The sequence below is a fragment of the Haliotis rubra genome, unplaced genomic scaffold (assembly GCF_003918875.1).
Source record: "Haliotis rubra isolate DU_JTF1 unplaced genomic scaffold, ASM391887v1 Scf20, whole genome shotgun sequence".
NCBI lineage: Eukaryota > Metazoa > Mollusca > Gastropoda > Lepetellida > Haliotidae > Haliotis > Haliotis rubra.
Window position 1 is genome coordinate 3,576,643 of NW_025766003.1, and position 27,478 is coordinate 3,604,120.

General features: G+C 38.8%; 1 protein-coding gene and 1 long non-coding RNA gene across 2 annotated transcripts in view; one reads left to right on the top strand and one right to left on the bottom strand.

Annotated features, from left to right (window-relative positions):
- The window catches only part of LOC124275614 (ephrin type-B receptor 1-B-like), an 89,581-nt gene that overhangs the window by 26,177 nt on the left and 35,926 nt on the right, over positions 1-27,478 (bottom strand). Inside the window, exons 5-15 of the mRNA XM_046711216.1 lie at positions 26,678-26,726; positions 25,324-25,508; positions 20,231-20,363; positions 19,353-19,645; positions 19,006-19,180; positions 18,303-18,332; positions 17,436-17,480; positions 15,842-16,080; positions 15,344-15,467; positions 12,592-12,762; positions 12,106-12,267 (exon numbers count right to left, since the gene is read on the bottom strand). Of these exons, the coding sequence (XP_046567172.1) occupies positions 12,106-12,267; positions 12,592-12,762; positions 15,344-15,467; positions 15,842-16,080; positions 17,436-17,480; positions 18,303-18,332; positions 19,006-19,180; positions 19,353-19,645; positions 20,231-20,363; positions 25,324-25,508; positions 26,678-26,726 (1,606 nt within the window). The remainder of the gene's footprint in view (positions 1-12,105; positions 12,268-12,591; positions 12,763-15,343; positions 15,468-15,841; positions 16,081-17,435; positions 17,481-18,302; positions 18,333-19,005; positions 19,181-19,352; positions 19,646-20,230; positions 20,364-25,323; positions 25,509-26,677; positions 26,727-27,478) is intronic.
- Positions 22,342-23,343, top strand: LOC124275616. The gene is made up of 3 exons (XR_006898321.1): positions 22,342-22,605; positions 23,011-23,069; positions 23,307-23,343. It is a non-coding gene; the product is annotated as an uncharacterized LOC124275616 (long non-coding RNA).

Genomic DNA, 27,478 nt, shown 5'->3' on the forward strand with positions numbered 1-27,478 from the left:
CTCCACACCTGAGACCTACAAATAGCTGTTTCAGAATGTCGTGCTGGCAGCTTACTTTCATCCAGGTAATTTTGAATTTCATCTGATGAACATGGTGATTGATCTTTGCATCCTGGCATTAGTTAATTACATTGCATGTTTCATGCACATAGCATGTGTAAACACTGTTTCACTAAAACCATTTTCAGTTCCTTTCCACAGGTGTCACACTGCACCATCACATGTTCCTGTGAAAATATTTAAAAAACTAATTGGTATAGCTTCGTTAATGAACTCAGAGGGAGTTCTGTTTTAAAAATTACTTTTACCTCAATGTGTGATGGTGAGTGGGCGTTTTGTTTGTGGTATTTCACTGACATATCCCACGTTTAATCAGGTCAGATGAACAATTAAGTGGTTGATAGGATGAACATGATATACACTCACTTCTCAACCAGTGGCCGATAATATGAGCATGGTGTGTAGTCACATCTCAAACAGAGGTTGATAATATGAGCATGATGTAAACTCACATCTCCAATACTAATTGATAGTATGAGCGTCGAGTACTCATGTCATGTCAGTTAGCTGAGAATTGTCCCAAAAAGGTTTCCCTTTGACAGAATATACTACAATCATATAATGTGAAAAGAACAGCTTTACAAATGCTTACCCTGAAAACATCAATAGCAAAAAAATGATAATCTGAAGGAACAGTCATTTATTACAGGATGGGGAGATGATGCAGAGGCTTTTCATGCACTAAAGTACAAAAAACAAAAATATCCTCCCCGAATGCTTTCGTATTTTCTATGACCCAGTCTTTGTCCATCTCATTCATCAACCTCCCTCGACACACAAAATGTGAAAGCTCTTTGCTCTTTTATCACAAAATGTCCACATGCAACGAACCTCCACACATTTGAGTACTATCGTTTATGACCAACTCATTAGACTGTCATATTTTTTGTATCACCCTCCCCAGATTCCATGACACCCCACTTCTACCCCTACAGCAAAATACTGGTCTCTTATAAGGAAAATAATTTTTATTAAACGATATGAAATCCTACAAAGCATTAACTTGCCACACTGAAAGGACCATCTTTGGTCTTTCTGTGGATACAATCTACACTGCTGGATATCATACCCCCAATCAGGAAAATATGTTACCATTTTGCATTGAATTCATAAGCTTTCTATAACTTCTTGGCTTTAGTCTATGGGGGGGGGGGTGGGGAAGCGTTGGCTCGTTACGCCGAAGACCTTGGTTCGAATCCCCACATTGGTACAATGTGTGAAGCCCATTTCTGGTGTCCCCCGCCGTGATATTGCTGGAATATTGCTAAAAGCGTCGTAAAACTAAACTCGATCACTCATTTAGCCTATGGATTTTGCTTCTGAAAATATTGAAGACAGATTATTCTCGGGAGTTAACTTTTTGATCCAATCCATTGTATTCTTCATTGTGGTTCTTCATCAAGTAACACAAGGCCTCATTCTGTGAGCACAGGCAACTGCCAGGGTTAGGTTTATGGACTTCCAGGAATACAATTTTAAACAAAAGAGGACAAAATGAGGACATTAATCCTCCGACAATTATGTGTCTATTTACATTCCCCCTCGTCCAACTGAAGCAGGTGGCAGCCATACCTCTCCCCGATACTTCAAACTTGGAGGGCTTGTTTGCTCACATAACATCATGGGCCTCAACCCCACAGGATCTGTGTATTGGTGTGGACATTTACTTCACCGAGGGGGAAGGGGGTGAGAGACGGATCCCCATTCCCAGGGCACATTACTTGACACAGGAATGTCACAGGCATTTGGAGGATGGGATTGCAGTTCTCCGATTCAAATGTTTCTACTATTTCTGTAGGGTCTAGACACATTTTCCTCACGTTCCGTCTTTGTTTCCCACACGGGAGTGGCCAGAGGATGGGACTCTTTTCAAAGGACAGGAAAACTGCATAAATGATTATAGCAATAAGTACCATATGACTTGACTAAAGCCCATTTGATATACTTTAGGTGATACCAAAGTGCATAGTGATCAAACACAAATCTAGTTGTGAAGTCATGTGGGACCTTTTGTAATGAGAGACAATGAGATGAAATGGGGTTTAATGTTCTGTTCAAGATTATTGCACTTTTATAGTGATATGTGTGCATGTGTGTGTGTGCATGTGCATGTGTATGCATGTGTGTGTGCATGTGTATGCATGTTTGTGTGTGCATGAGTGCATGCATGCGTGCGTGTTGCTGCTGGTTCCAGTTTGGGCTAATGCATCCTAAGTACGAGCCCAATTTTCCATGTCTGCTGCTATCAACCTGTTTGTCTTCAACTTTGATGACTGGTAAATTAATTAGCAATAAATGTTGACTTACGCTATGAGGCAATCAGATTTTTCAGTATCACAGTTGTTGTTTAAAGCACCATGGAGCAATGTTTCCACTATAGGAAGACACTCTAAGTCAGGCTTACCCAATTATATATTGATGACGTGTGTGTAGGTTTCACTTTGTTTAATTATCAGTTACAGAACACTCCTGTATGCTGTGTCACATACTCTATACATCATGCACTCATTAAACCACCATCCCAGTGATACATAGACAATCCTTTCATACAATTACAGTTTTAATATTGAGTTGAAGTGTTGTTTCAAGTCATAATTATCAGGGTATTTCTGTATTATCAGCAACATGTGGTGAGAATTGAGTGAAAGAAACATATGTTTGTTAGTTTCCCGTTCAACGCCTAACTAAGCAGGGGCGGATACAGGATTTTCGTTTGGGGGGGTGCACCCCCATCCTCGGAACCCTGGGCATAAAACATGTAGTACATTTGGAACACGCACCCCCGCACCCCCCCCTCTGGATCCGCGCATGCTAAGCAATGTTCCAGCATTTTGATTGCAGTCTGGAAGTAACTGAGTCTAGACCAGACAATCTAGTGACTGACATCATGAACATCAATCTGTTCAATTTGAAAATGACGATGTGCATCAAGTTCTAGTTTTTCCACCCAATCCTGTTAGTTGCTTCTGAAGTTTTTGTTTGTTTGTTTTTTGTTTAAAGCCGCACTCAACAATATTCCAGCTATATTAATCGAGTCTGGACAAGACAATCCAGTGATCAACAGCATGAGCATCGATTTACGCAATTGGGATACGATGACATGTGTCAACCAAGTCAGTAAGCCTGACCACCCGATCCCGTCAGTCGCCTCTTACGACAAGCATTGGTTACTGAAGACCAATTCTATCCCCGATCTTCATGGGTTAGTCGCCTCTGAAGACAAATTCTAACTCAGTCTTCAACAGGGAGCCAGATACTAGTAAACTGTGCAAGGATGAAACTTGATACATTGATTAAAACTTAATCTATCACCTATCAGCATATACCAGATCCCAGATACCAGATTGAAATGTTGTAAATACCATTCTAAAGTTATGAAAGCCTTTTTTTCAATGGAAACCTGATTTCCCATCTTTCATCTATGTATCACATTGCAGTCAGGATAAACATTATGGTGGAGCTTCTATTTACATATTTACATACTCAGTATGTGTACAGGAATTATAAATAGTGAATTAAATGAAGGAGTCTAGGTCTTACAACATCCTCATCTTTTCAGGCACCTCCATCTCAACTGCTGCAATCTATCCTGCCATAAATTGGGCTGATATTTATCAAAGGTTGGTGCTCACTGGCAGACTCTCAAGAGAAGGTTAAAAGATAGCGGTCTTGGTGCCTTACCATCATGCTGTAGAACTGTGATGGAGTTTTGGAAAGAAAAAGCTCCATGTAAACAGATCAAGGATAGCGTCTTTAACATTTACAAACTATGGAAATTAATTCACGTATGGATGGCCGATTGTAAACTACTGGTACTTTTTACTGCTTTATATAGCCTAATTGTGGTGATATGTGACTTGTTTACGTGGTAGATACTTTTTTACACTATTGGCGACATATCCGGTTTTGATAAGGGTGCAGGTTTTTGGCAGATTCTTTCCTTGAAATGTCAAACATGTTTGTGTTTTACATATTTTCATCCCAAAAATGTCATTAGCAGCACAGGTATAAACTCTGAACCTGATGTGTGGAGGCTGTGATGTTGATGTCAACACTTCAAGGGAAAACAGGTTTGTCGATCCAATGACATGCAACATATATCTGCTGTGCTGAAAACTGATGTTTATGAAGTAGTGGTGTGTTATTATAAACTGTTATGCTTGATGCAGTTGTGTGATGTAAACTGTTATTTATGAAGTGATTGATTTATTGAGGATGGTTTTACGCCATTTTTAGCAATATTCCAGCAATATCACAGCTGGGGACACCAGAAATGGGCTTCACACATTGTAACATGGTGGGGAATGGAACCTAGGTCTTCGGTGTGACACCCCTATTTATGAAGCAGTGGCATAGTGGACACTGTTATTCTTGAAGCTGTGGTGTGATGTAACTGTTATTCATGAAGCAGTGGTGTGATGTAAACTGTTATTCATGCAGCAGTGGTGTGATGTAAACTGTTATTCATGAAGCAGTGGTGTGATGTAAACTGTTATTCTTGAAGCAGTGGCATAGTGGACACTGTTATTCATGAAGCAGTGGTGTGATGTAACTGTTATTCATGAAGCAGTGGTGTGCTGTAAACGGTTATTCATGCAGCAGTGGTGTGATGTAAACTGTTATTCATGAAGCAGTGGTGTGATGTAAACTGTTATTCATGAAGCAGTGGTGTGATGTAAACTGTTATTCTTGAAGCAGTGGCATAGTGGACACTGTTATTCATGAAGCAGTGGTGTGATGTAAACTGTTATTCATGCAGCAGTGGTGTGATGTAAACTGTTATTCATGAAGCAGTGGTGTGATGTAAACTGTTATTCATGAAGCAGTGGTGTGATGTAAACTGTTATTCATGAAGCAGTGGTGTGATGTAAACTGTTATTCATGCAGAAGTGGTGTGATGTAAACTGTTATTCATGAAGCAGTGGTGTGATGTAAACTGTTATTCATGAAGCAGTGGTGTGATGTAAACTGTTATTCTTGAAGCAGTGGTGTGATGTAAACTGTTATTCATGAAGCAGTGGTGTGATGTAAACTGTTATTCATGAAGCAGTGGTGCGACGTAAACTGTTATTCATGCAGCAGTGGTGTGATGTAAACTGTTATTCATGAAGCAGTGGTGTGATGTAAACTGTTATTCATGAAGCAGTGGTGTGATGTAAACTGTTATTCATGAAGCAGTGGTGTGATGTAAACTGTTATTCATGCAGCAGTGGTGTGATGTAAACTGTTATTCATGAAGCAGTGGTGTGATGTAACTGTTATTCATGAAGCAGTGGTGTGATGTAAACTGTTATTCTTGAAGCAGTGGCATAGTGGACACTGTTATTCATGAAGCAGTGGTGTGATGTAACTGTTATTCATGAAGCAGTGGTGTGATGTAAACTGTTATTCATGAAGCAGTGGTGTGATGTAAACTGTTATTCATGAAGCAGTGGTGTGATGTAAACTGTTATTCATGAAGCAGTGGTGTGATGTAAACTGTTATTCATGAAGCAGTGGTGTGATGTAAACTGTTATTCATGAAGCAGTGGTGTGATGTAAACTGTTATTCATGAAGCAGTGGTGTGATGTAAACTGTTATTCATGAAGCAGTGGTGTGATGTAAACTGTTATTCATGAAGCAGTGGTGTGATGTAAACTGTTATTCAGCAGTGGTGTGATGTAAACTGTTATTCATGAAGCAGTGGTGTGACGTAAAATGTTATTCATGAAGCAGTGGTGCGACGTAAACTGTTATTCATGAAGCAGTGGTGTAACGTAAACTGTTATTCATGATGCAGTGGTGTGATGTAAACTGTTATTTATGAAGCAGTGGTGTGATATAAACTGTTATTCATGAAGCAGTGGTGTGATGTAAACTGTTATTCATGAAGCAGTGGTGTGATGTAAACTGTTATTCATGAAGCAGTGGTGTGATGTAAACTGTTATTCATGCAGCAAAGGTGTGATGTAAACTGTTATTCATGAAGCAGTGGTGTGATGTAAACTGTTATTCATGAAGCAGTGGTGTGATGTAAACTGTTATTCATGAAGCAGTGGTGTGATGTAAACTGTTATTCATGAAGCAGTGGTGTGATATAAACTGTTATTCATGATGCAGTGGTGTGATGTAAACTGTTATTCATGAAGCAGTGGTGTGATATAAACCGTTATTTATGAAGCAGTGGTGTGATGTAAACTGTTATTCATGAAGCAGTGGTGTGACGTAAACTGTTATTCATGAAGCAGTGGTGCGACGTAAACTGTTATTCATGAAGCAGTGGTGTAACGTAAACTTTTATTCATGAAGCAGTGGTGTGATGTAAACTGTTATTCATGAAGCAGTGGTGTGATCTAAACCGTTATTTATGAAGCAGTGGTGTGATGTAAACTGTTATTCATGAAGCAGTGGTGTGATGTAAACTGTTATTCATGAAGCAATGGTGTGATCTAAACTGTTATTCATGCAGCAGTGGTGTGATGTAAACTGTTATTCATGAAGCAGTGGTGTGATGTAAACTGTTATTCATGAAGCAGTGGTGTGATGTAAACTGTTATTCTTGAAGCAGTGGTGTGATGTAAACTGTTATTCATGAAGCAGTGGTGTGATGTAAACTGTTATTCATGAAGCAGTGGTGCGGCGTGAAACTGTTATTCATGCAGCAGTGGTGTGATGTAAACTGTTATTCATGAAGCAGTGGTGTGATGTAAACTGTTATTCATGAAGCAGTGGTGTGATGTAAACTGTTATTCATGAAGCAATGGTGTGATGTAAACTGTTATTCATGCAGCAGTGGTGTGATGTAAACTGCTATTCATGAAACAGTGGTGTGATGTAACTGTTATTCATGAAGCAGTGGTGTGATGTAAACTGTTATTCTTGAAGCAGTGGCATAGTGGACACTGTTATTCATGAAGCAGTGGTGTGATGTAAACTGTTATTCATGAAGCAGTGGTGTGATATAAACCGTTATTTATGAAGCAGTGGTGTGATGTAAACTGTTATTCATGAAGCAGTGGTGTAACGTAAACTGTTATTCATGATGCAGTGGTGTGATGTAAACTGTTATTCATGAAGCAGTGGTGTGATATAAACCGTTATTTATGAAGCAGTGGTGTGATGTAAACTGTTATTCATGAAGCAGTGGTGTGACGTAAACTGTTATTCATGCAGCAGTGGTGCGACGTAAACTGTTATTCATGAAGCAGTGGTGTAACGTAAACTTTTATTCATGAAGCAGTGGTGTGATGTAAACTGTTATTCATGAAGCAGTGGTGTGATATAAACCGTTATTTATGAAGCAGTGGTGTGATGTAAACTGTTATTCATGAAGCAGTGGTGTAACGTAAACTGTTATTCATGATGCAGTGGTGTGATGTAAACTGTTATTCATGAAGCAGTGGTGTGATATAAACCGTTATTTATGAAGCAGTGGTGTGATGTAAACTGTTATTCATGAAGCAGTGGTGCGACGTAAACTGTTATTCATGCAGCAGTGGTGTGATGTAAACTGTTATTCATGAAGCAGTGGTGTGATGTAAACTGTTATTCATGAAGCAGTGGTGTGATGTAAACCGTTATTTATGAAGCAGTGGTGTGATGTAAACTGTTATTCATGAAGCAGTGGTGTAACGTAAACTGTTATTCATGATGCAGTGGTGTGATGTAAACTGTTATTCATGAAGCAGTGGTGTGATATAAACCATTATTTATGAAGCAGTGGTGTGATGTAAACTGTTATTCATGAAGCAGTGGTGTGACGTAAACTGTTATTCATGAAGCAGTGGTGCGACGTAAACTGTTATTCATGAAGCAGTGGTGTAACGTAAACTGTTATTTATGATGCAGTGGTGTGATGTAAACTGTTATTTATGAAGCAGTGGTGTGATATAAACTGTTATTCATGAAGCAGTGGTGTGATGTAAACTGTTATTCATGAAGCAGTGGTGTGATGTAAACTGTTATTCATGAAGCAGTGGTGTGATGTAAACTGTTATTCATGCAGCAGTGGTGTGATGTAAACTGTTATTCATGAAGCAGTGGTGTGATGTAAACTGTTATTCATGAAGCAGTGGTGTGATGTAAACTGTTATTCATGAAGCAGTGGTGTGATGTAAACTGTTATTCATGAAGCAGTGGTGTGATATAAACTGTTATTCATGATGCAGTGGTGTGATGTAAACTGTTATTCATGAAGCAGTGGTGTGATATAAACCGTTATTTATGAAGCAGTGGTGTGATGTAAACTGTTATTCATGAAGCAGTGGTGTGACGTAAACTGTTATTCATGAAGCAGTGGTGCGACGTAAACTGTTATTCATGAAGCAGTGGTGTAACGTAAACTTTTATTCATGAAGCAGTGGTGTGATGTAAACTGTTATTCATGAAGCAGTGGTGTGATCTAAACCGTTATTTATGAAGCAGTGGTGTGATGTAAACTGTTATTCATGAAGCAGTGGTGTGATGTAAACTGTTATTCATGAAGCAATGGTGTGATCTAAACTGTTATTCATGCAGCAGTGGTGTGATGTAAACTGTTATTCATGAAGCAGTGGTGTGATGTAAACTGTTATTCATGAAGCAGTGGTGTGATGTAAACTGTTATTCTTGAAGCAGTGGTGTGATGTAAACTGTTATTCATGAAGCAGTGGTGTGATGTAAACTGTTATTCATGAAGCAGTGGTGCGACGTAAACTGTTATTCATGCAGCAGTGGTGTGATGTAAACTGTTATTCATGAAGCAGTGGTGTGATGTAAACTGTTATTCATGAAGCAGTGGTGTGATGTAAACTGTTATTCATGAAGCAATGGTGTGATGTAAACTGTTATTCATGCAGCAGTGGTGTGATGTAAACTGCTATTCATGAAACAGTGGTGTGATGTAACTGTTATTCATGAAGCAGTGGTGTGATGTAAACTGTTATTCTTGAAGCAGTGGCATAGTGGACACTGTTATTCATGAAGCAGTGGTGTGATGTAAACTGTTATTCATGAAGCAGTGGTGTGATATAAACCGTTATTTATGAAGCAGTGGTGTGATGAAAACTGTTATTCATGAAGCAGTGGTGTAACGTAAACTGTTATTCATGATGCAGTGGTGTGATGTAAACTGTTATTCATGAAGCAGTGGTGTGATGTAAACCGTTATTTATGAAGCAGTGGTGTGATGTAAACTGTTATTCATGAAGCAGTGGTGTGACGTAAACTGTTATTCATGAAGCAGTGGTGCGACGTAAACTGTTATTAATGAAGCAGTGGTGTAACGTAAACTGTTATTCATGATGCAGTGGTGTGATGTAAACTGTTATTTATGAAGCAGCGGTGTGATATAAACTGTTATTCATGAAGCAGTGGTGTGACGTAAACTGTTATTCATGAAGCAGTGGTGTGATGTAAACTGTTATTCATGAAGCAGTGGTGTGATGTAAACTGTTATTCATGAAGCAGTGGTGTGATCTAAACCGTTATTTATGAAGCAGTGGTGTGATGTAAACTGTTATTCATGAAGCAGTGGTGTGACGTAAACTGTTATTCATGCAGCAGTGGTGCGACGTAAACTGTTATTCATGAAGCAGTGGTGTGACGTAAACTTTTATTCATGAAGCAGTGGTGTGATGTAAACTGTTATTCATGAAGCAGTGGTGTGATCTAAACCGTTATTTATGAAGCAGTGGTGTGATGTAAACTGTTATTCATGAAGCAGTGGTGTAACGTAAACTGTTATTCATGATGCAGTGGTGTGATGTAAACTGTTATTCATGAAGCAGTGGTGTGATATAAACCGTTATTTATGAAGCAGTGGTGTGATGTAAACTGTTATTCATGAAGCAGTGGTGCGACGTAAACTGTTATTCATGAAGCAGTGGTGTGACGTAAACTGTTATTCATGAAGCAATGGTGCGACGTAAACTGTTATTCATGAAGCAGTGGTGTGATGTAAACTGTTATTCATGAAGCAGTGGTGTGATGTAAACTGTTATTCATGAAGCAGTGGTGTAACGTAAACTGTTATTCATGAAGCAGTGGTGTGATGTAAACTGTTATTCATGAAGCAGTGGTGTGATGTAAACTGTTATTCATGAAGCAGTGGTGTGATGTAAACTGTTATTCATGAAGCGCTGTGACCACATATAAACCATCTGTCTGTACAGGCATGTGCCTCCAGGTAAAACCATCGATGGAACCACAACATCATTGTTCCTGACACTAGTAGGAGATAGAATCATGGTCATTTGTTTTTTCAGCTTTTTAAAATTTACAATAGTGTATATTGCATATAATTGTGAGTGCTTCCCAAACCATAATTTTACCACAAAGTGTAAATCATACATGAAAATCTCGTATCATCTGAGTCTAAATGCCACTGAAAAACACGAAGCACAAAACTTTCAAGCACAAGACCATCAAGCACAAGTTTCTCCATGCCAGCACTTGAACATATGCATTTCTACATTTCAGCACCAACAAATCTAACAGGTCAATAAACTCCTGACAGATTAATATACACTTATATTTGAAGTTACTTCTATCCAATGCATTTAAGTGAAATATTTGAAAGAAACTCCTCACTCAGCAATCTTGTCAGCTTTCCACACCAATACACTTAAATCTCCATCAGCCATTAAAAGCTATTATTCAAGTGCTGTGAAGTGCCTTCTCAACGCCATATTACAAGTCGGTGATTATCTCAGCAAAACAGCTCTGGTGAGGAGATGTGACAGGCATCAAAGAAGACCCCGTTCCTTATTATCTTAATTAGTTCTAATATCACTGAGTTTGCCTGTAAATATCAAGTATGTTAAAGTAGACATGTTTCAGGCTGGAAACACCCTCTTTCTTCTGTGTTCAGACATCAAACCCCAGATAGTCCTTGATATCATAAAAAGGTAATAATGATGCTACCATTTTTTGTTATTACATGTAATTATGTTGCAGACTCTCCTGGGACTTAAAGGCAGTTTGTTTTTCATGTGTATCAGTTTAATCAAGCTGAAATTGAGGAATGTGGGTAAATAGGTGTTGAAATTCTTGTTTGGCATGCACACATTTCATGCAGGCCCTGGTACTGATGCTGTAGGAAGACGTCATAGAGCACAATGGCACTGATCATAATGTTAATATATAACATGTGGGCATTTTAACAAGAATTGATTGTCAAAGTTATTGACAAAGGTTCTGTAATCTATCAGTTATTCGATGAAACATACACCAGCAGGGGTGGAAATAACTTTAAAATTGCTAGTGTACTCCGGAACAGTGGCACATGTAAAATCACTTGCCCTGAATTTTTTCCACTATACCGGATGTTTTCTTGTTGATTTTTTAAAATAAACAACATAATTAACATTGGAAAGTCAACTGGATCCGGTACAGTGTGAAATACAAATTTGCTTGCCCGACAGAAAAAAACCAACTGCACTCGGACGTTGGGCAACGGGTTATTTCCACCCCCTGACCAGCTGTATCTTGCTGACAAAATGTGTAAAGCAAATACAACATGGTCAGGACTAAGGAGCTGCCCATATAGTTATCTCAGTGTAGGGTGGGCAGGGTGGAGAGGCTGTGGCCCTGATCCACAAAGTGTTCATAACGTTACGACCTATCGTAACTCTGTAGTGTATCAGACCCGTGAAGGTCCGTGTTAGAACAAGCCTTCAGTAACCCATGCTTGTCGTAAGAGGAGTCTAACGGGGATCGGGTGGTCAGGCTCGCTGGCTTGGTTGACACATTTCATCGGTTCCCAATTGCGTAAATCATGCTGTTGATCACTGGATTGTCTTGTCCAGACTCGATTATTTACAGACTGCCACCATATAGCTGGAATATTGCTGAGTACGGCGTAAAACTAAACTCACTCACTCAATCACTGTAGTTTAACATAGGCTTACGATTGTCGTAGCGCTACGAATGTCTTGTGAATCGGGACCCCAGAGTTTTCAGAGAGAAGAATTGCTTTGGAGCGAATCATATTTCAAAACATCATAGACATTCAAAAGATTAGGAAAAGTTTGAAAATAACTATTGTGGTTCATAAAACAGTTCGACACATGAAATGAACTGCTTACCTTTAATGAGCTTGATGGCCACTTTCTGGTCACAGTAGTACCCTGTAACCACCTTGCCAAAGGCACCCTGACCAAGTTGAGTGCTGAATTTCAATTGCTTGGGGTCAAGTTCCCATTCGTCGCTAATTACCATCAGCTGATTCGAGTAATTAGACTTGCCAGCTGAAAACACAAAAATGGGAAATATGTAACAACAGAAATTATATTTGTCAAGTTTGAGTGTTAAAGATGTATGAGTGTTTCAAAAAATATAGTGTTTAATGCTGGCGTCATTGCTGCCTATCACTGTCTGCACAACACAAACCAGTGGTTGATGTAATGAGCAGCTATTAATGGTGTTGGAGTATGATGCCAGTCAGCCATGCCACAGAGTTTGGGTTTTTATGATGGACACATTACCCTAGAACATATCCTGGAATTCTCTGAGAATATCATGTGACATAGAGCAGGAATGAGCGAGCTATACATAATTCATTTAGCACATACCTCCAACGTTAGACTTGTAGCTGTTGCTCTTGGTAACAAATGTCTTGGTGATGATAATATCCTTGAAACTCTTCCTCTTCTTGTAGAACAAAACCACAAAACCAACTACGATGAGGATGGTTGCCACCACGACGCCAACTATCACACCACTCAGAGTACTTAGATCCTGCTCTGAAAAAAGAAAGTGAGACGTCTCGTAACATGATGTTAGGTGTGACGATGTATGAGATGATGTAGTGTCAGGTGATGTCATGAGTGCCAATGACATGCTTGATGAACATATGTGAGATGACATCATGTAAGATGACAGTTTAGAATTTATAGTGACATAAATCTATTCAGCACTATTTAGTTAGTTTTCACTGTAGTTCTACTCAAAAGGACCCTGTACACTGTATCTGTACGACAAATGGACCCTGTACACTGTTTCTGTACTACAGGACCCTGTACACTGTAGCTATACTACAAATGGACCCTGTACACTTTCTGTACTACAGATGGACCCTATACACTGAAACTGTACTACAAATGGACCCTGTACACAGTAGATGTACTACAAAAGGACCCTGTACACTGAAACTGTACTACAAATGGACCCTGTACACTGTAGCTGTACTACAAATGGACCCTGTACACAGTAGCTGTACTACAAAAGGACCCTGTACACTGAAACTGTACTACAGATGGACCCTGTACACTGTAGCTGTACTACAAATGGACCCTGTACACTGTAGCTATACTACAAATGGACCCTGTACACTGTAGCTGTACTACAAATGGACCCTGTACACTGTAGTTCTACTACAAAAGGACCCTGTACACAGTAGCTGTACTACAAAAGGACCCTGTACACTGTAGCTGTACTACAAATGGACCATGTACAATGTAGCTGTACTACAGATGGACCCTGTACACTGTAGGTGTACTACAAATTGACCCTGTACACTGTTTCTGTACTACAGAAGGACCCTGTACACTGTAGCTGTACTACAGAAGGACCCTGTACACTGTAGCTGTACTACAGAAGGACCCTGTAAACAGTAGCTGTACTACAAATGGACCCTGTAGCTGTACTACAAATGGACCCTGTACACTGTAGCTGTACTACAGAAGGACCCTGTACACTGTAGCTGTACTACAGAAGGACCCTGTACACTGAAACTGTACTACAGAAGGACCCTGTACACTGTAGTTCTACTACAAATAGACCCTGTACACTGTAGCTATACTACAGAAAGACCCTGTACACTGTAGTTCTACTACAAAAGGACCCTGTACACAGTACCTGTACTACAGAAGGACCCTGTATACTGTAGCTGTGTGCTACAGAAGGACCCTGTATACTGTAGCTGTACTACAGAAGGACCCTGTATACTGTTGCTGTACTACAGAAGGACCCTGTATACTGTAGCTTTACTACAGATAGACCCTGTACACTGTAGCTGTACTACAAAAGGACCTTGTACACTGTAGTTCTACTACAGAAGGACCCTGTACACAGTACCTGTACTACAGAAGGACCCTGTACACTGTAGCTGTACTACAGAAGGACCCTGTACACTTTGATACATCACAAGAAGCAGACAGTATGACTGGCATTTCTGCAAACATATGGAATCAGCCGTGAGAAGAGATTTCTTTTGGGGAAGGTCTTTTTTGATGCATGTTTGGTCTTCAGCAAGCAGGTCAAGCTAACTACATCTATAACTTCAGTACCTCCTGTATGCCGGTCTATTAATACCAGGTGCACGCATCTAGGACTGCTGTCTGCACCCAACACCGCAGCACGCTGCACATGCAGCTCTACATATTGCCACTGGATTATGCCGTGTATCTGAGATCTTGTCGTGTTTGGTGAACATTTTTCAAAATTACTTCAAAAGTAAAAATCTGTAACCACAGATTGTTTTCTCGGGCAATATGCCTCCTTCAGAATTGTTTACAGCAGTTTTATAAGGGTTAGAAAACATAAGGTATTTTCATTCCTATATGAAAGTACTTGCATCATTATCTAAGCACAGAGCATTAACTGTTGTTGGGAATATCAACAAACAAACAGTCACATCGCGGATGACTTTTACAACAACACAAACACAGTTAACACTCCTTGCAAAGATTGTGAAGATTGTGTAGGGCTCAAATGAGTGAGAGAGTGGGGTTTAATGACAGCGAGCAAGCAGTATTCCTGTTATACCATGGCCGAATGTAAATATGTGAGTCTGGAGCAGACAATCCAGTGATTGATATCATGAGCATCAATCCATGCATTTAGTATATGATGATGTGTCAACCAAGTCAGTGAACCTGACCACCCGATCCTGTTAGTCATCTCTTGCAACTACCATGGGTTGCTGTAGACCAATTCTAACCCAGATCTTCACAAGCACCACACTAACATGAAACCAAAACTAAGATTCGAACCCATGATCATTGGTTATAATTAGTCACGTGTAAGGGTTATGGCTCTAAGACTGACTGACTGACTGAGTTTGGTTTTAGCGCCGCTTTTAGCAATATTCCAGCAACATCACGGCAGGGGACACCAGAAATGGGCTTCACACATTGTACCCATGTGGGGATTCGAACCCAGGTCTTCGGCGTAACGAGCCAACGCTTTAACCATTAGGCTACCCCACCGCCACTATGGCTGTAAGAGAAGTGTATTAGCTCTCCAGTAAACCAAATAACCAAACGCAGCAAGTACAAAGACTGTTCCTAAAGTAACAGTAGATTGGACTGACTATCAACTTACTGTGAGGCTGTTTGATTGGTTGAGCAATGACGGTTGAGGAACTGAGGTTTCTCTGGGTGAGGAGTTGTATAGCATCCGTGATTGAGCACGGCTCGCTGTAGTCATCTGTGTAGTATGCTGTCACCTGCAACATTAATACACAAATATAAGCTTATGTTTCCATAGTTACAACTATAATCAACCTCTTTCCATAGTTACAACCATAATCAACCTCTATTGGGCCGCATATTTGGCCTCGTGTTGATCCAGTACAGGTGCACAATCATTGTCCAACATGGCAGTATGTATGGCATTTTCAATCTATAATTGATCATAAGTGAATTATTGCTCAATTCTTGCATATTTACTATCAATAAAAAAAAATACAAAATACAATGATCTAGTGATTCAAGATTTCCCAAGGATGGCTCTGCAGTAAACAAATTCCATAAGCATAAAAATAACACTAATTTACTGAAATTAGTTATGATGAAGATCAGAGTAGAAGATCAGACTCACATCAATCGTATATAGTCTATTTGTTTCCAGCTCAAGGATCATGTGAGTCTGGACCGTTTCATTCTGGCCAGGCTTGGGGTTGTATTCATCATCATCCGTGTACCAGAACACTTGGTACTTCTCAAACACAGACTGGTTCAGGACACTCGTCCATGTGACGTTCACCTCCATCATCCCTGTCGAAGGGTTAAAGGTCATCTGCGGGTTTTCGTTGATCTGTAGCTTCAGTTCTTCAATATCTGGAAGATAATGTAGTTTTACTGACCAGAACTGTGGTATATATAAAATAAAAATAAATTTCTTCTGACAGGTTCAAATGTAACATTTCATCATACACTTTATCAGTATATTAAAGACATTCAATTAGTTCGAAAATCTGATCATGTCTGACACAATATTACATCTTGATTTATATCATATCTTTTGTGTTTTGTAGGTCAACAATTGACATGCCTTTTCATGTGTTTGTGATGGGTGCAGCCAGTGAGGAAGGACATGTTCCTCTTTTAATTAAACTGTCATCATCATCACTTTTTTGATAGTTTTCCATCACAAATATTCATGATACATTCAAAATCACACAATGGACTAGGAAAAGGTTTTGCCACTTTAGTTTACTATAATAGTTTTGTTAACCAACATAGCTGATACATACAAATCCTGATTTGTTTTCTGAGCTATTCAGCTACAAGATCCTTCCACTGAAATGATATCCTATTAAAAAGTGTGATATGTGACGAAAAAAAAACGTGTGTTCACGTACATATACTGTAAACGTAGTATATTTCGCGCAGGTTTTATTTTCGCGCTTTTCGCGCAAAACATTTTAGCGCGAAAATTTATACACCGCGAATAAACCTGTCATTCATTCAGTCTAGCCACGCTCGCCCCTGAGTTGTTACCATAACACATCACGTTTGAAGACAGAAATCAACGGGGAATCTTAAAATGACGACTGATCATACTTAACTGTCGCTGTAATGGATTTCTCAAAACATAATTAAATAATGAGCCAAATCCCATTGCCGAATTAGCGAAAACAGCAATGTGTGTTGTGGCCGCCATGGAAATTGGTCACATGACATGGTTTGATACAAAACAGATTACCGTGAAACGACTCGGAAAGAAATAATACAGCAGTATTTTATTTATTCATTAAGATTTTATTCACCAGTACATCATGAAGTGAATAGTCACTAACACTCAATCATCTCATTCACAACAACCCGGCTTGTTTGAAATCACAAAGAGCTTCATATACAGTATACTAGTAAGTTAATTCGTCAAATCGTCAGAATTCGGAACATAAGACTGATGTGTTTTTCATCTCTTCCGGGAGTAAACGGATTACTGTGTACTAGTATATCGCACAGATAGGGATTTCCTGTGATCAAGCAATAAACGCCGCCTGACAGGTTAAGCCACTCTGTTTGTTTTCACTGCTATTAGTGGCGGCCAAAGAGACAGCCGGCACATACTGATTGCGCGAATAATTGACCGCGCGAAGTAGTCTAAACTGTCAATTCCGCGAAAATTGCACCACGCGAAAATAAGTACGTTTACAGTATTTGTATTGCCAAACATTAGCACCAACCTGTGCTAGAGACTGTTTCAGGGTAGATAGTAGAGACAGCTAGACCTGAAAGAGACAACAGTTGATTAGCAATGTGTATACTTCTCAGGGAGAAGACAATAAAATTTGAAAACACCATGTAGAAAATTATCATACATCTCATTCATAGATTTCTATCATCAAATAATGAACACTGGTGAATGTAATTTCTTTGGAGACAACAAATGCTAAACACCGCAATATTCCTGCTACAATATTCCTGCTTATGACTGTGCAACATAACCGGATTACCGGTATTAACCAGTTAAGACATGAAAGCGATACATATTGCGATACGCTGATCGAAAACCGGTATTTTGACATGCATTCGGAAAACTTCGAAACATTCGGAAATCTTCGGATATTGCCTTGTTTCATTTGTGCCACATATTATTTACATTTTTATTTTGTCAGGATTAAAAGGTTTTATTAAAGCTTAATCAAACATGGTGATTTTGTTTTGTTTTTGCCTTATAAATCAACCATTAACTCGATTATAAGTAGTTTTTTGTTAAAAAAACTTCTTGCAATATATTGCAATACATATTGCAATATATGCTTTCGCATCGCAATATATCGCAATATGAAAATTCTCTGCAATACCCACCCCTATTCCTGATACAGTTAAACAGCTACAGTCTGGGCCAGACAAACCTGTGGTTGATAGCACGAACAATGAACCTAACAATTGGGTCAATGACAGTCAAACAACAAGGTCATATTTTGAAAACCCAATCAACATTATTTTACTTGGCTGTTACAGTTAACATGCAGTGATTGGCCACATTGGCTTCATTCCCACTGAAGATAATGTGGAGTATCTATGTTCAAGCTCATTAGGAAACTTACTCAGATTAGCAGGAACATTATCTGGGTTGTCTGAAAATAAGGAATAAGAAACTCGATTACAGCACTGAATATTAAGGTACCAGCAAACTCAGTGTCAGGATATAATAAACTTTCAATTCTTCAAATGAACCAGCTTTCTTTCAGTTATTTTCATGGTATTATAATGTTTATTTTTTTCTAAAGTTACATATTTCACATGTTTTGAGAAGTAAATATAAAATTATCACATTATTTACAAAACCAAAGTGTATAACTCAATTTTCAGAAGTGCTTGAAATCAAGATATTTTAATTTTCAGTAAATTCCATCACATAGATATCCTTGCTTTTGAAATACATGTATTCTCAACAAATACAGAATTTAACCAAGTGTCTTCCGAGATCAAATTTTTCGGTGAGTCACAATATCACTCAGACACTTACATGAGGTGACATTCTATTATTTTCAAAAATCACTCTTCCAACATTTTCATTTTTTTTGTACACATACTAAACGTTTTTAATGATTGCAGAAAGTACAGTTAACCTGCTTCAGTGGCAGAGAGACAAGTGATTTCATTTATTAGTGATGTCACGGTAATGGATGATGTTTCTAAGGTGATATTTCCTGATCTCACAAAGTGATATATTCAGTGGATGCCATGTCTGGGGGTTAAAATGTAGTTTAAATGTGAAACAGTATCAATCCACACAGTTGGACTCACTTTGTCCGAAGACATCCAGGTCATCGTTACAGGTGGTTCTGTCAATGCTCATCTTGAGACACAATGGCGTCTTGAATGATGTTTTCCCTTCAACTGCTTCTCCATGGGCATCCCTGATGCTGATTAACACGTTGTACAGGGAGTTTAACTCAATGTCAGGAATGCGGAAATTTGGCTGCGAAATGAAAAGAAAATACCTTGACTTGTAAAAAAACATATCAACCCTCTAAAATTACAAACAGTTAAACTCTTGGGTTTTTAATCTGTTTTGTTGTCACTGTGTTTATTACCAGCACTACTTATAGGTGAGTGGGTTCTACACTAATTTTCACAATATAAAGATGTACCTTTTCATGGTAGAGGAAATGGGTGGTCTCAGCAGTGTGGTACGGCAACGTCTCACAGGATGGAGCTCTTGGGTAGGCAGCACAGTCGGTGAGGAACCAGTTCATCTCATAGAAACATGGCTCATCGTTCTTGGCACAAGGCAGCACTTCAGCACTGGGATGGTTCCAGTCAAGGGACGTCTGAAGCTTGCCGGCAACCATCTTCATGTCAATGGTGATGTTCATGGGACTGATGTCTGGTGTGTAGGTGGCGCTCCGGCCATCCTCCAGGTGACCATTCGGGAAGGCATAGGCTGTAAACAAACATCAGCATCAGTACCTTGTGACTTGTGACTACTGTTAAACATACCTGTAAACAAACATTGCCATCAGCGACTTGTGATTACCACTGCTAATAATTACAGGGGTGGAAATAACCCATTGCCTGACGCCCGAGTCCAGTGTTTTTTTCTGTCAGGCAAGCAAATTTGTATATCACACTGTACCGGTGTCCAGTTGATATTCCAAAGTTAATTATGTGTTTATTTAAAAAATCAACAAGGAAACGGCTGGTATAGTGGAAAAATTATCAGGGCAAGTGATTTTACATGTGCCACTGTACCGGAGTACACTAGCAATTTTAAAGCTATTTCCACCCCTGAATTACCATATTATTTGTTTGTTAGGTGTTTAACATGCCACATAGCAATATCCCAGAGCTATGAGACAGTGGTCTTAAATAAACAAGCCTGCACCAGACAATCCAGTGATTGACATCATGAGCATCTAACTAAACAATTGGGGCATGCATGAACAAGTCTTAAGGACAAACCAAACTTGGCTGACAAGTCTTAAACTAAATTCTATGACCTGATTTTTGCATGTGAAGCGGCACTTACTTTCTTTAACAAAGGACTCTGGTGATAATTTTTTGGATCTGGCCACAATCCCTCTGTTGGAAACAGCCAGCAACTGAAACTCTGGGGGATCCGGCATGGTGTCAGTTTCGAAGCTGACAGCATGAGATGCTACCTGTTGTAGACGAAGTGAAAACAGTCAATAAAAACAAACATGACTTTTGGTCTCCTTCCACAATTAATACATTTCATTATGGTCATACATATTGGAGTCAACATAGGCAATGTTGTAATTCATGGCATCTCATATTTTTCATCTTATTTTGTAATATACAGTGCTTCCCTATCAAAACCCATTTGTAAAATATTCCTGGAGGGTTCCACCAATTGGTCAAGCTCAAACTTACCTTGTTGTCTAATGATCTTCTTGCTTTTATCTAATTGCTTTCTTTCTGTGTTGAACTATTTATTATATTATAGACATGTCTTCAATAAGAAGTCTATAAGTTCCTTTTAGCAACTTAAGCAACAAAGTTTGATGTATATATATTTGATCTACATTTCTTTTAAAGAGTGATGTGAAAAATAAAGTAAACATTTTGGAGCCATTAGGTTTTAGTGAGTATACTGTTGAACGGAAGTACTCCACTGAGGATCTCAATAACGACTCTTGTCGATGATCAATATAAGGTAATTGACAGCTAATACCTGTACTGGGATTAGTCCATAACCACTGGGGAGTGATAGGAATCGGATATGCTTATTGAAGTACCACCTGCAAAACATTAGCAACCCTGTGGTCTACTACTGGGCTCTTTAGGCGCATTTGACATTAATGCTCTCTCGAAAAGAAAGAGGTAGGAGGTAAGAGGGCCAAGTTAAATTGAAGAGCAATATCAACGTACATATTCAAAACTAGCCGAAACGAACAAGAGTCATAAAAGACACACATAGATATTCTGGTATTGATGACACTGACTGTTACGAAATTACGTAAAATAATTTTAAAAGAGTGTTCTAGGTATCATGGGCTCCTTTCACGAAGCAACGTTTACTAAGGTTAACTTTAACTCCCATTCTTGAACATTGCACTAAGGTTACCTTTGTGACTTACGATCACCGTGGTGCTTTGTGAAAGGAGGCCAATATCTATTATATTGTTATCCCGATGATTTGCTTAGCAACATTTGATTGGTTGTTCTAGATAAAATGAATTGTGATTGGTTCAGTAGGTTCAACCGGAAGTACAAGGTCACGTGACGATTTCTTCAGTTTCCCGGTCATTCTGTAGATTAACCATCGTCACACTGTAAAACGCAAAACGTCACTGAAACATTTTCTCTCTCTCTGATATTACTGATCTTTGTATTTCTAAAATTTAACTTCCTCAGAGGATAAAACATTACTTCCTGATAAAATCCCCACGGAACGCCTTGGATTAATATTACACGTATTTACCAAGGTGAGAATATCTGCATTTCATCGCAGATCTACGTGTAATTGTCCAAACAGATACATGAACGCGAAAATAAAAAAAATCTTAACAGCTTAAGGGTTATCAAATCGTACGTTTGGCGATAGAGCGACAAGATTGTATCTGCTGTAAACAGTAGCCTGTGTGGAGGAATGGTGTTATGTTAAATGTTAACCAGAAATACACACATGATGCTGTTTATAGGATATTATACACCAACAAGGTCAACATCTGGTCTCAATTTGCAGATTCCCTCATCTCAGCAATGTATAGTTTTGATGCGTTTACATTTCTTGCTTAAGGTGTATCTTAGAGTACGCTAAGTTACCTACTTGCACGATCGAGGAATTTGAACATGGATTACGAAACAGGTATGGCTCTTTCATTTAGGAGGTATTTTTATTGCAGAAATCAAAAGTAATTAAGGGATAGTAACGTGCCCACAAATACCTTTGGTGAATTATGTAAACGCCACAAATATGCGATAACTCGCTGCAGGGCTGTTCGTGTTTATTTCAACATGTACTAACTTAACCTATCAGAAGATACTGATACGTAGCATTTGGTATCGATACGATATCAGTTTTCGTGGAAACAATGTTGTCAGTGAGATGATGAAGTCGTTTTAACATCACCCACAGGGACGACAGATAACTCTCCCTCCCTTATTGTATGTAGGAGTATGTAATTATGTACATATAAGCAAGTGTATTTTAATTTGTATTTTAATCACTAAGTCTAGCCCTAGCTTAACCACTCAATCTAACCTGCTTCACTTTCACAATAGCACGGTCACCCTTGCGCTTACGTTGTCTATTGTCTCTATTGTCTTGCCCCAGCCCCAGGCCCCTTAGTTTCAATAGCAGGGTGTTTTGTGGGTCAGCTATCATTTTCACTTCAGTCTGTCTGGTCACTGGTCACAGCTAGCAACAGCTTATAACAGGTTAGTTTATATTTGGATTGTGTATTTTATGTTTTCATGTTTAGTGTGTATGTATTATTTCTTAGCTTCCTTTAAAGCATGTATCATGTTATATGTGGTAAATATTAATCAAATTAACTATCTGTTACATGCAACATAACTAGGTCTTAGCAATACTTTATATATGTAAGTGTATTGCAGGTAATCTTAGACAGCATTCCCACGAGGATGTTATCTAACTTATTGTGTAGGTAAACCTAATGTATACATCTACTTCTTTAAACTAATGCGCCAAACTTTGCATGTATGAATGAATGTATGTATGATTGGATGAGTTATTAGAACAGATATTTTATGTACAGTAGATTGATAATGTACAGATGTAGAATGTTATATATTATTGCATTTGTATATGTTTATGTTCAGGTGTGGCAAACATAGTTCCTGACGTTTGTGACGGTAACGGGCACAGTGCCATACACTCGGTGAGGGTTCTTTCATATTATATTGGAAATATTCATGTTATGTACTTGTGTGATGCTACACGTGTATCTTGAAATATAAACATTATATACATATACACATGTCTACTCTGAGACCTGATTAATGAATAGTGATGGTATTGATTATATATGATTGTAGTACTTATTGCTAAGCCTCATATGTATTGGCCCATGAAGTATTGTAACGTATTTTGATGCAATGTATTTATTCTTTTACAGGGCCTTCTTCAGTTATTGCCATTAAACTGACATCTACAAAAACTATTTGCCTTTGTGGTATATACCAAACCACTCCGGTTACATGTATTTTGAGACAAGCAATATATATATTTTTAATACAATTCTAACTTCAGGGGATAGCATTATGTTCATTATATCGAACTGTTCGAAACATCCGGTTTCATTATAACAGAAGTGAGCTCAGTATGCATGTTTAGGGCTATGATGAGCCCACAAACCCAATGGACAGATTGTGTGGAAAGTGTGAGTGAGTATGGTTTTACGCCGCTTCAACCAATATCCCAGTAATGCCACAGGAGAGGCATTGTGTGGGCTTGACACAACGTAGCCTTTAGCGTGACGGTCGAACGCTTTATAGGTTTTCAATCCATCCATTACCGGACAAGAACATAATTTTTGAAGTGGTTTCAAATTATTGTAAACAAGCATACACAATGGCTGTGTGTAAACATAAATCATCCCAACGACTAAGATATGTGTCTGATCTAGTTTATAGCGACACCTTCGTCAAAACACGCTGTATATACAACCAACTTGTGAGAATGTCCGGACTAGCATTTCACCTACGTAAACCTCAACCCGATTCACTCCTAAGTACACAGTCAATGTACTTATGCCTATGTAGCCATGGTTCTCTAATATCCGAAAGGAAATGCCAATCCGTGGTGTTATTTCGCAGGACTCCTTGTCTATTTCATCCCACCATGCCCTTTACCTGTCAAAGATTAGAATTTAAGGGCTCTAATAAAAAGATCAAACCCTATTGTTATTCCAGCACCAAAGGCATTGTTTCTGATTAACTTGGGCTTCTCTCGTCGACTGCAGCAGGATTCCCAAAATATAGTGTATCTTCACTCTAGGAACAGGTGAGCGCAACATGTGCCCACCGCGCCGGAATGCCTGCCTAGTCTAAGGCGCTCGCTTTATCTGTGTATTTACAGAGATGTCATGTTCTCAACGTGTGTGAAATGCACATTGATATAAACAAAATGATAATCAATATCACATAGAAAAACATGTCTATTACAAGCGTACTGTAGCTGACAGAGTCGTGACCCTACTCGTGCTTTGCAATAGACACGGCCACGTGTCAACCATGTGATGGATTGTTCTTAAAAAGGGCAGGTTTGTATTCTCGCGGAGTGTTTACGAAACGTTTGTGCGTATACTCATCTTGAGAAACACAAACACGACAATGTTGGCTTATGTGTTGTTTGGTTTGGAGCTCAAAGGACACGTTTTTAAAACGAACCAATGGATTTCAAATGACCATTTTGTGCTCTTCAAGCAAACAACCCCCACATTTGCTAGTTGAGGCAGTGTTGGGTTGAAGCCGTCTGTTTAGATACCATTATATCGTTATATCGTAAGCTGGTTCAATTTGTTACACTGAGAGAATGGTCTCTTAATTATATAATACTGACAGTAAAGAATAATATCGATTTTTTAGAATAAACCTGACAGTATTAGAATATATCTGTAGGATGGAATAATATCGGCCGTTTGAAATTATATCTGATTAAGTGAAATAATATTGGCAGTATTGAATAATATCGGGAGTGTCGAATAATAATCTAATTATGGTCCAATATCAGTATAAAATTGTCACTACACAGGATACAATATTGGCATTGTGGGACAATATTGAAAGTTAATTATTAGGATAACAAATCGGTTATGTTCTCCCTTGTGATGTTACATCTACCTTCACAACATTTGTCTCAGATACACCAGTGACATCTCACTCAGAAAAGTACATTCGTTGTTTCCAACGTAATCGTGCACGGCCATTCGGGGCCATTTTACCCAAAAGATCGCGTTTAACAACCTACATAATGAACCGGGGTCGAGTCCCAAATGATCTGAGCATACTACTCAAAAGAAGTAAGCTGTTAAAGAACTCTTGACTCTGCCATATAGTCCTCTAACCTAGCTGTAGGCGCAGATGCTCCTTAACTTATCCGAATAGTATATACTGTTCTAACCGCCATCTCACCTGTTTCAGCTGTTTCCAGGTATCCTTGCTCCCCTTCCTCCGAACCATTATGATGTACACCAGAGACTTCTTGGACTTAAAGGAAGTCGGAGGCTTGGGACGTTTCCACTGAATGTCCGTCACTCGTGAGTTCCGTCTCGTCTCTACATCTCCCGTGGAAAATGCCCAGCGTTGATTTTTCGATGCTAGTCACATAAAGGGAAATTATTGAATATCTCTGAATCAAGCAGTCTGTATTGCAGTCACTGCCACAGTCCCCGAATACCGTTATTCCCCCCTCAAGGATCTACCGTTATGTCCAAGCCCAGAAAGAAGCAAGGTTGGTTCATATCTGAAACCACTGGGGTTACTTTTCAATTTATATACAATTGCTTGTTTCTGCGAAAAATTATGTTTAGTTCAGAGACTAAGCGTTAGTCTGTCTGCATCAGAGTATAGTGATCTTCAAGTCTATGTAAAGCAGACAGCATGCATGGTGTTATGGATCATATACATTAAAGAGAGACTCGTGATCACATTAAAACTTACTTAAACCCTGTGTTAAATGTGAGTGTGGGAAGTTTGGGTATTTGGGGTATAAGGGCTATCATGATTGTTTGATATGAGATGCAGTGAAACACCACTGTATCGAACTTTGATGAGTCGAACGTAGGTTGCATTGTCTCGAAATGAAAGCCTGGTCCCTATTTAGTCTTTTTGAATGACTATTTCCCTGTTGTGTCGAAAATCGGATAAATCAAAGTTTTAGACTGTAAATATAATTGATCGGAAATATATGGTATAAAGTGTATTGTATCTGAACCATGGCAAACTATTTCCCTGTTGTGTCGAAAATCGGATAAATCGAAGTTTTAGACTGTAACAATAATTCCGCATCGGCATTTGTTCACTTATGAAACGAACCTGTACAATACGGGTACATACACTTAATGTTTGGTCAAGTAGGTTTTTGTTATATGTTGACCTAAATGGTTTGTTTTTTATGTAAAACAACCTCACAACAGCAACAAATATAAACAGCGACAAGACAACTTTCGTCAGTTGATGCCAAAAATATAATTTTAATCCAAGTCTTCTTAAAACAAGTTCTTTAAACACGATTTCGTTTCTTATCCCTTTGAAAAGTGACAAATGAACAGGTTTAATATTAAAATACATGATTTATGTCCATTTTAATCTATATGAATCAATCATGTTGGGGTTTTTTGTGCTGGAAAAATGAACCATATGAAGTGAATGTCATTATTAATAGCTAAGGTGATATGTATAAAATGTTTTTACACAAACAATGTAGTCAAATGATCAATCGCATTTGTTTCAAGTTAACAGGGGCGACATCGTGAACGGCACTTACGTCCTGGCGGCTTGTGTCTGAAGTCGCAGGCAATCTCACACCCACGTGTCTGTGATGAGAAAAAAATGCCATATATTATATATTTATCAATAGTTCGTTTGTCATACATATCCTTTTCGGGAACGACTTTTGCGTTATTAGCATCAACCGGACCCATAAAGAAATTGTCATTGTGGACGTCTTGAGAGTTTGATCGATTGCTATCTACAGCAATAGACAATAGCTGAGAACCAATTAGGTAGTCCCAGGAAGCTTATTTGTCACGTTTCATAAGAAATGAACCAGGATGTACAAAATTGATAAATTGAATGCTTAAAAAATAATATCTTACATCCTTTTAAGCGACCATAGGTGCAACGAGTGGAGGCCATCATTTGTCAACGCACATTCTTTTTTTACATGTAACAAGTTTTCAGTGTTTCAAGTGCACCGGAATGTCAGTTCAACATATCGACAGTTTTTTCATCACTTGGCCAGTCCTTTATCCCATGTATTACATGAGAAGATACATGTAAAATATCACATCAATTTAGCCTAGGTAACACTGTTGGTAAAGACAAAGTTGTCGCTACTTCTTTGACGCGTTTTAGGGCTGGGTATTAATAAAATATAAAACATTTTGTTATGTATTTGGAGGATTTTTCTTTTCGCTGGTTCTAAACCGAAAGATAACTGTAAAAAATATACTTATATAACACATCACTGACTGACCCTAACGATCACTCCGACTCCGCGCCCATTACACACGCAGACGCACACGCGCGCGCACGCACACACACACACACACCGAGGACCATCTAT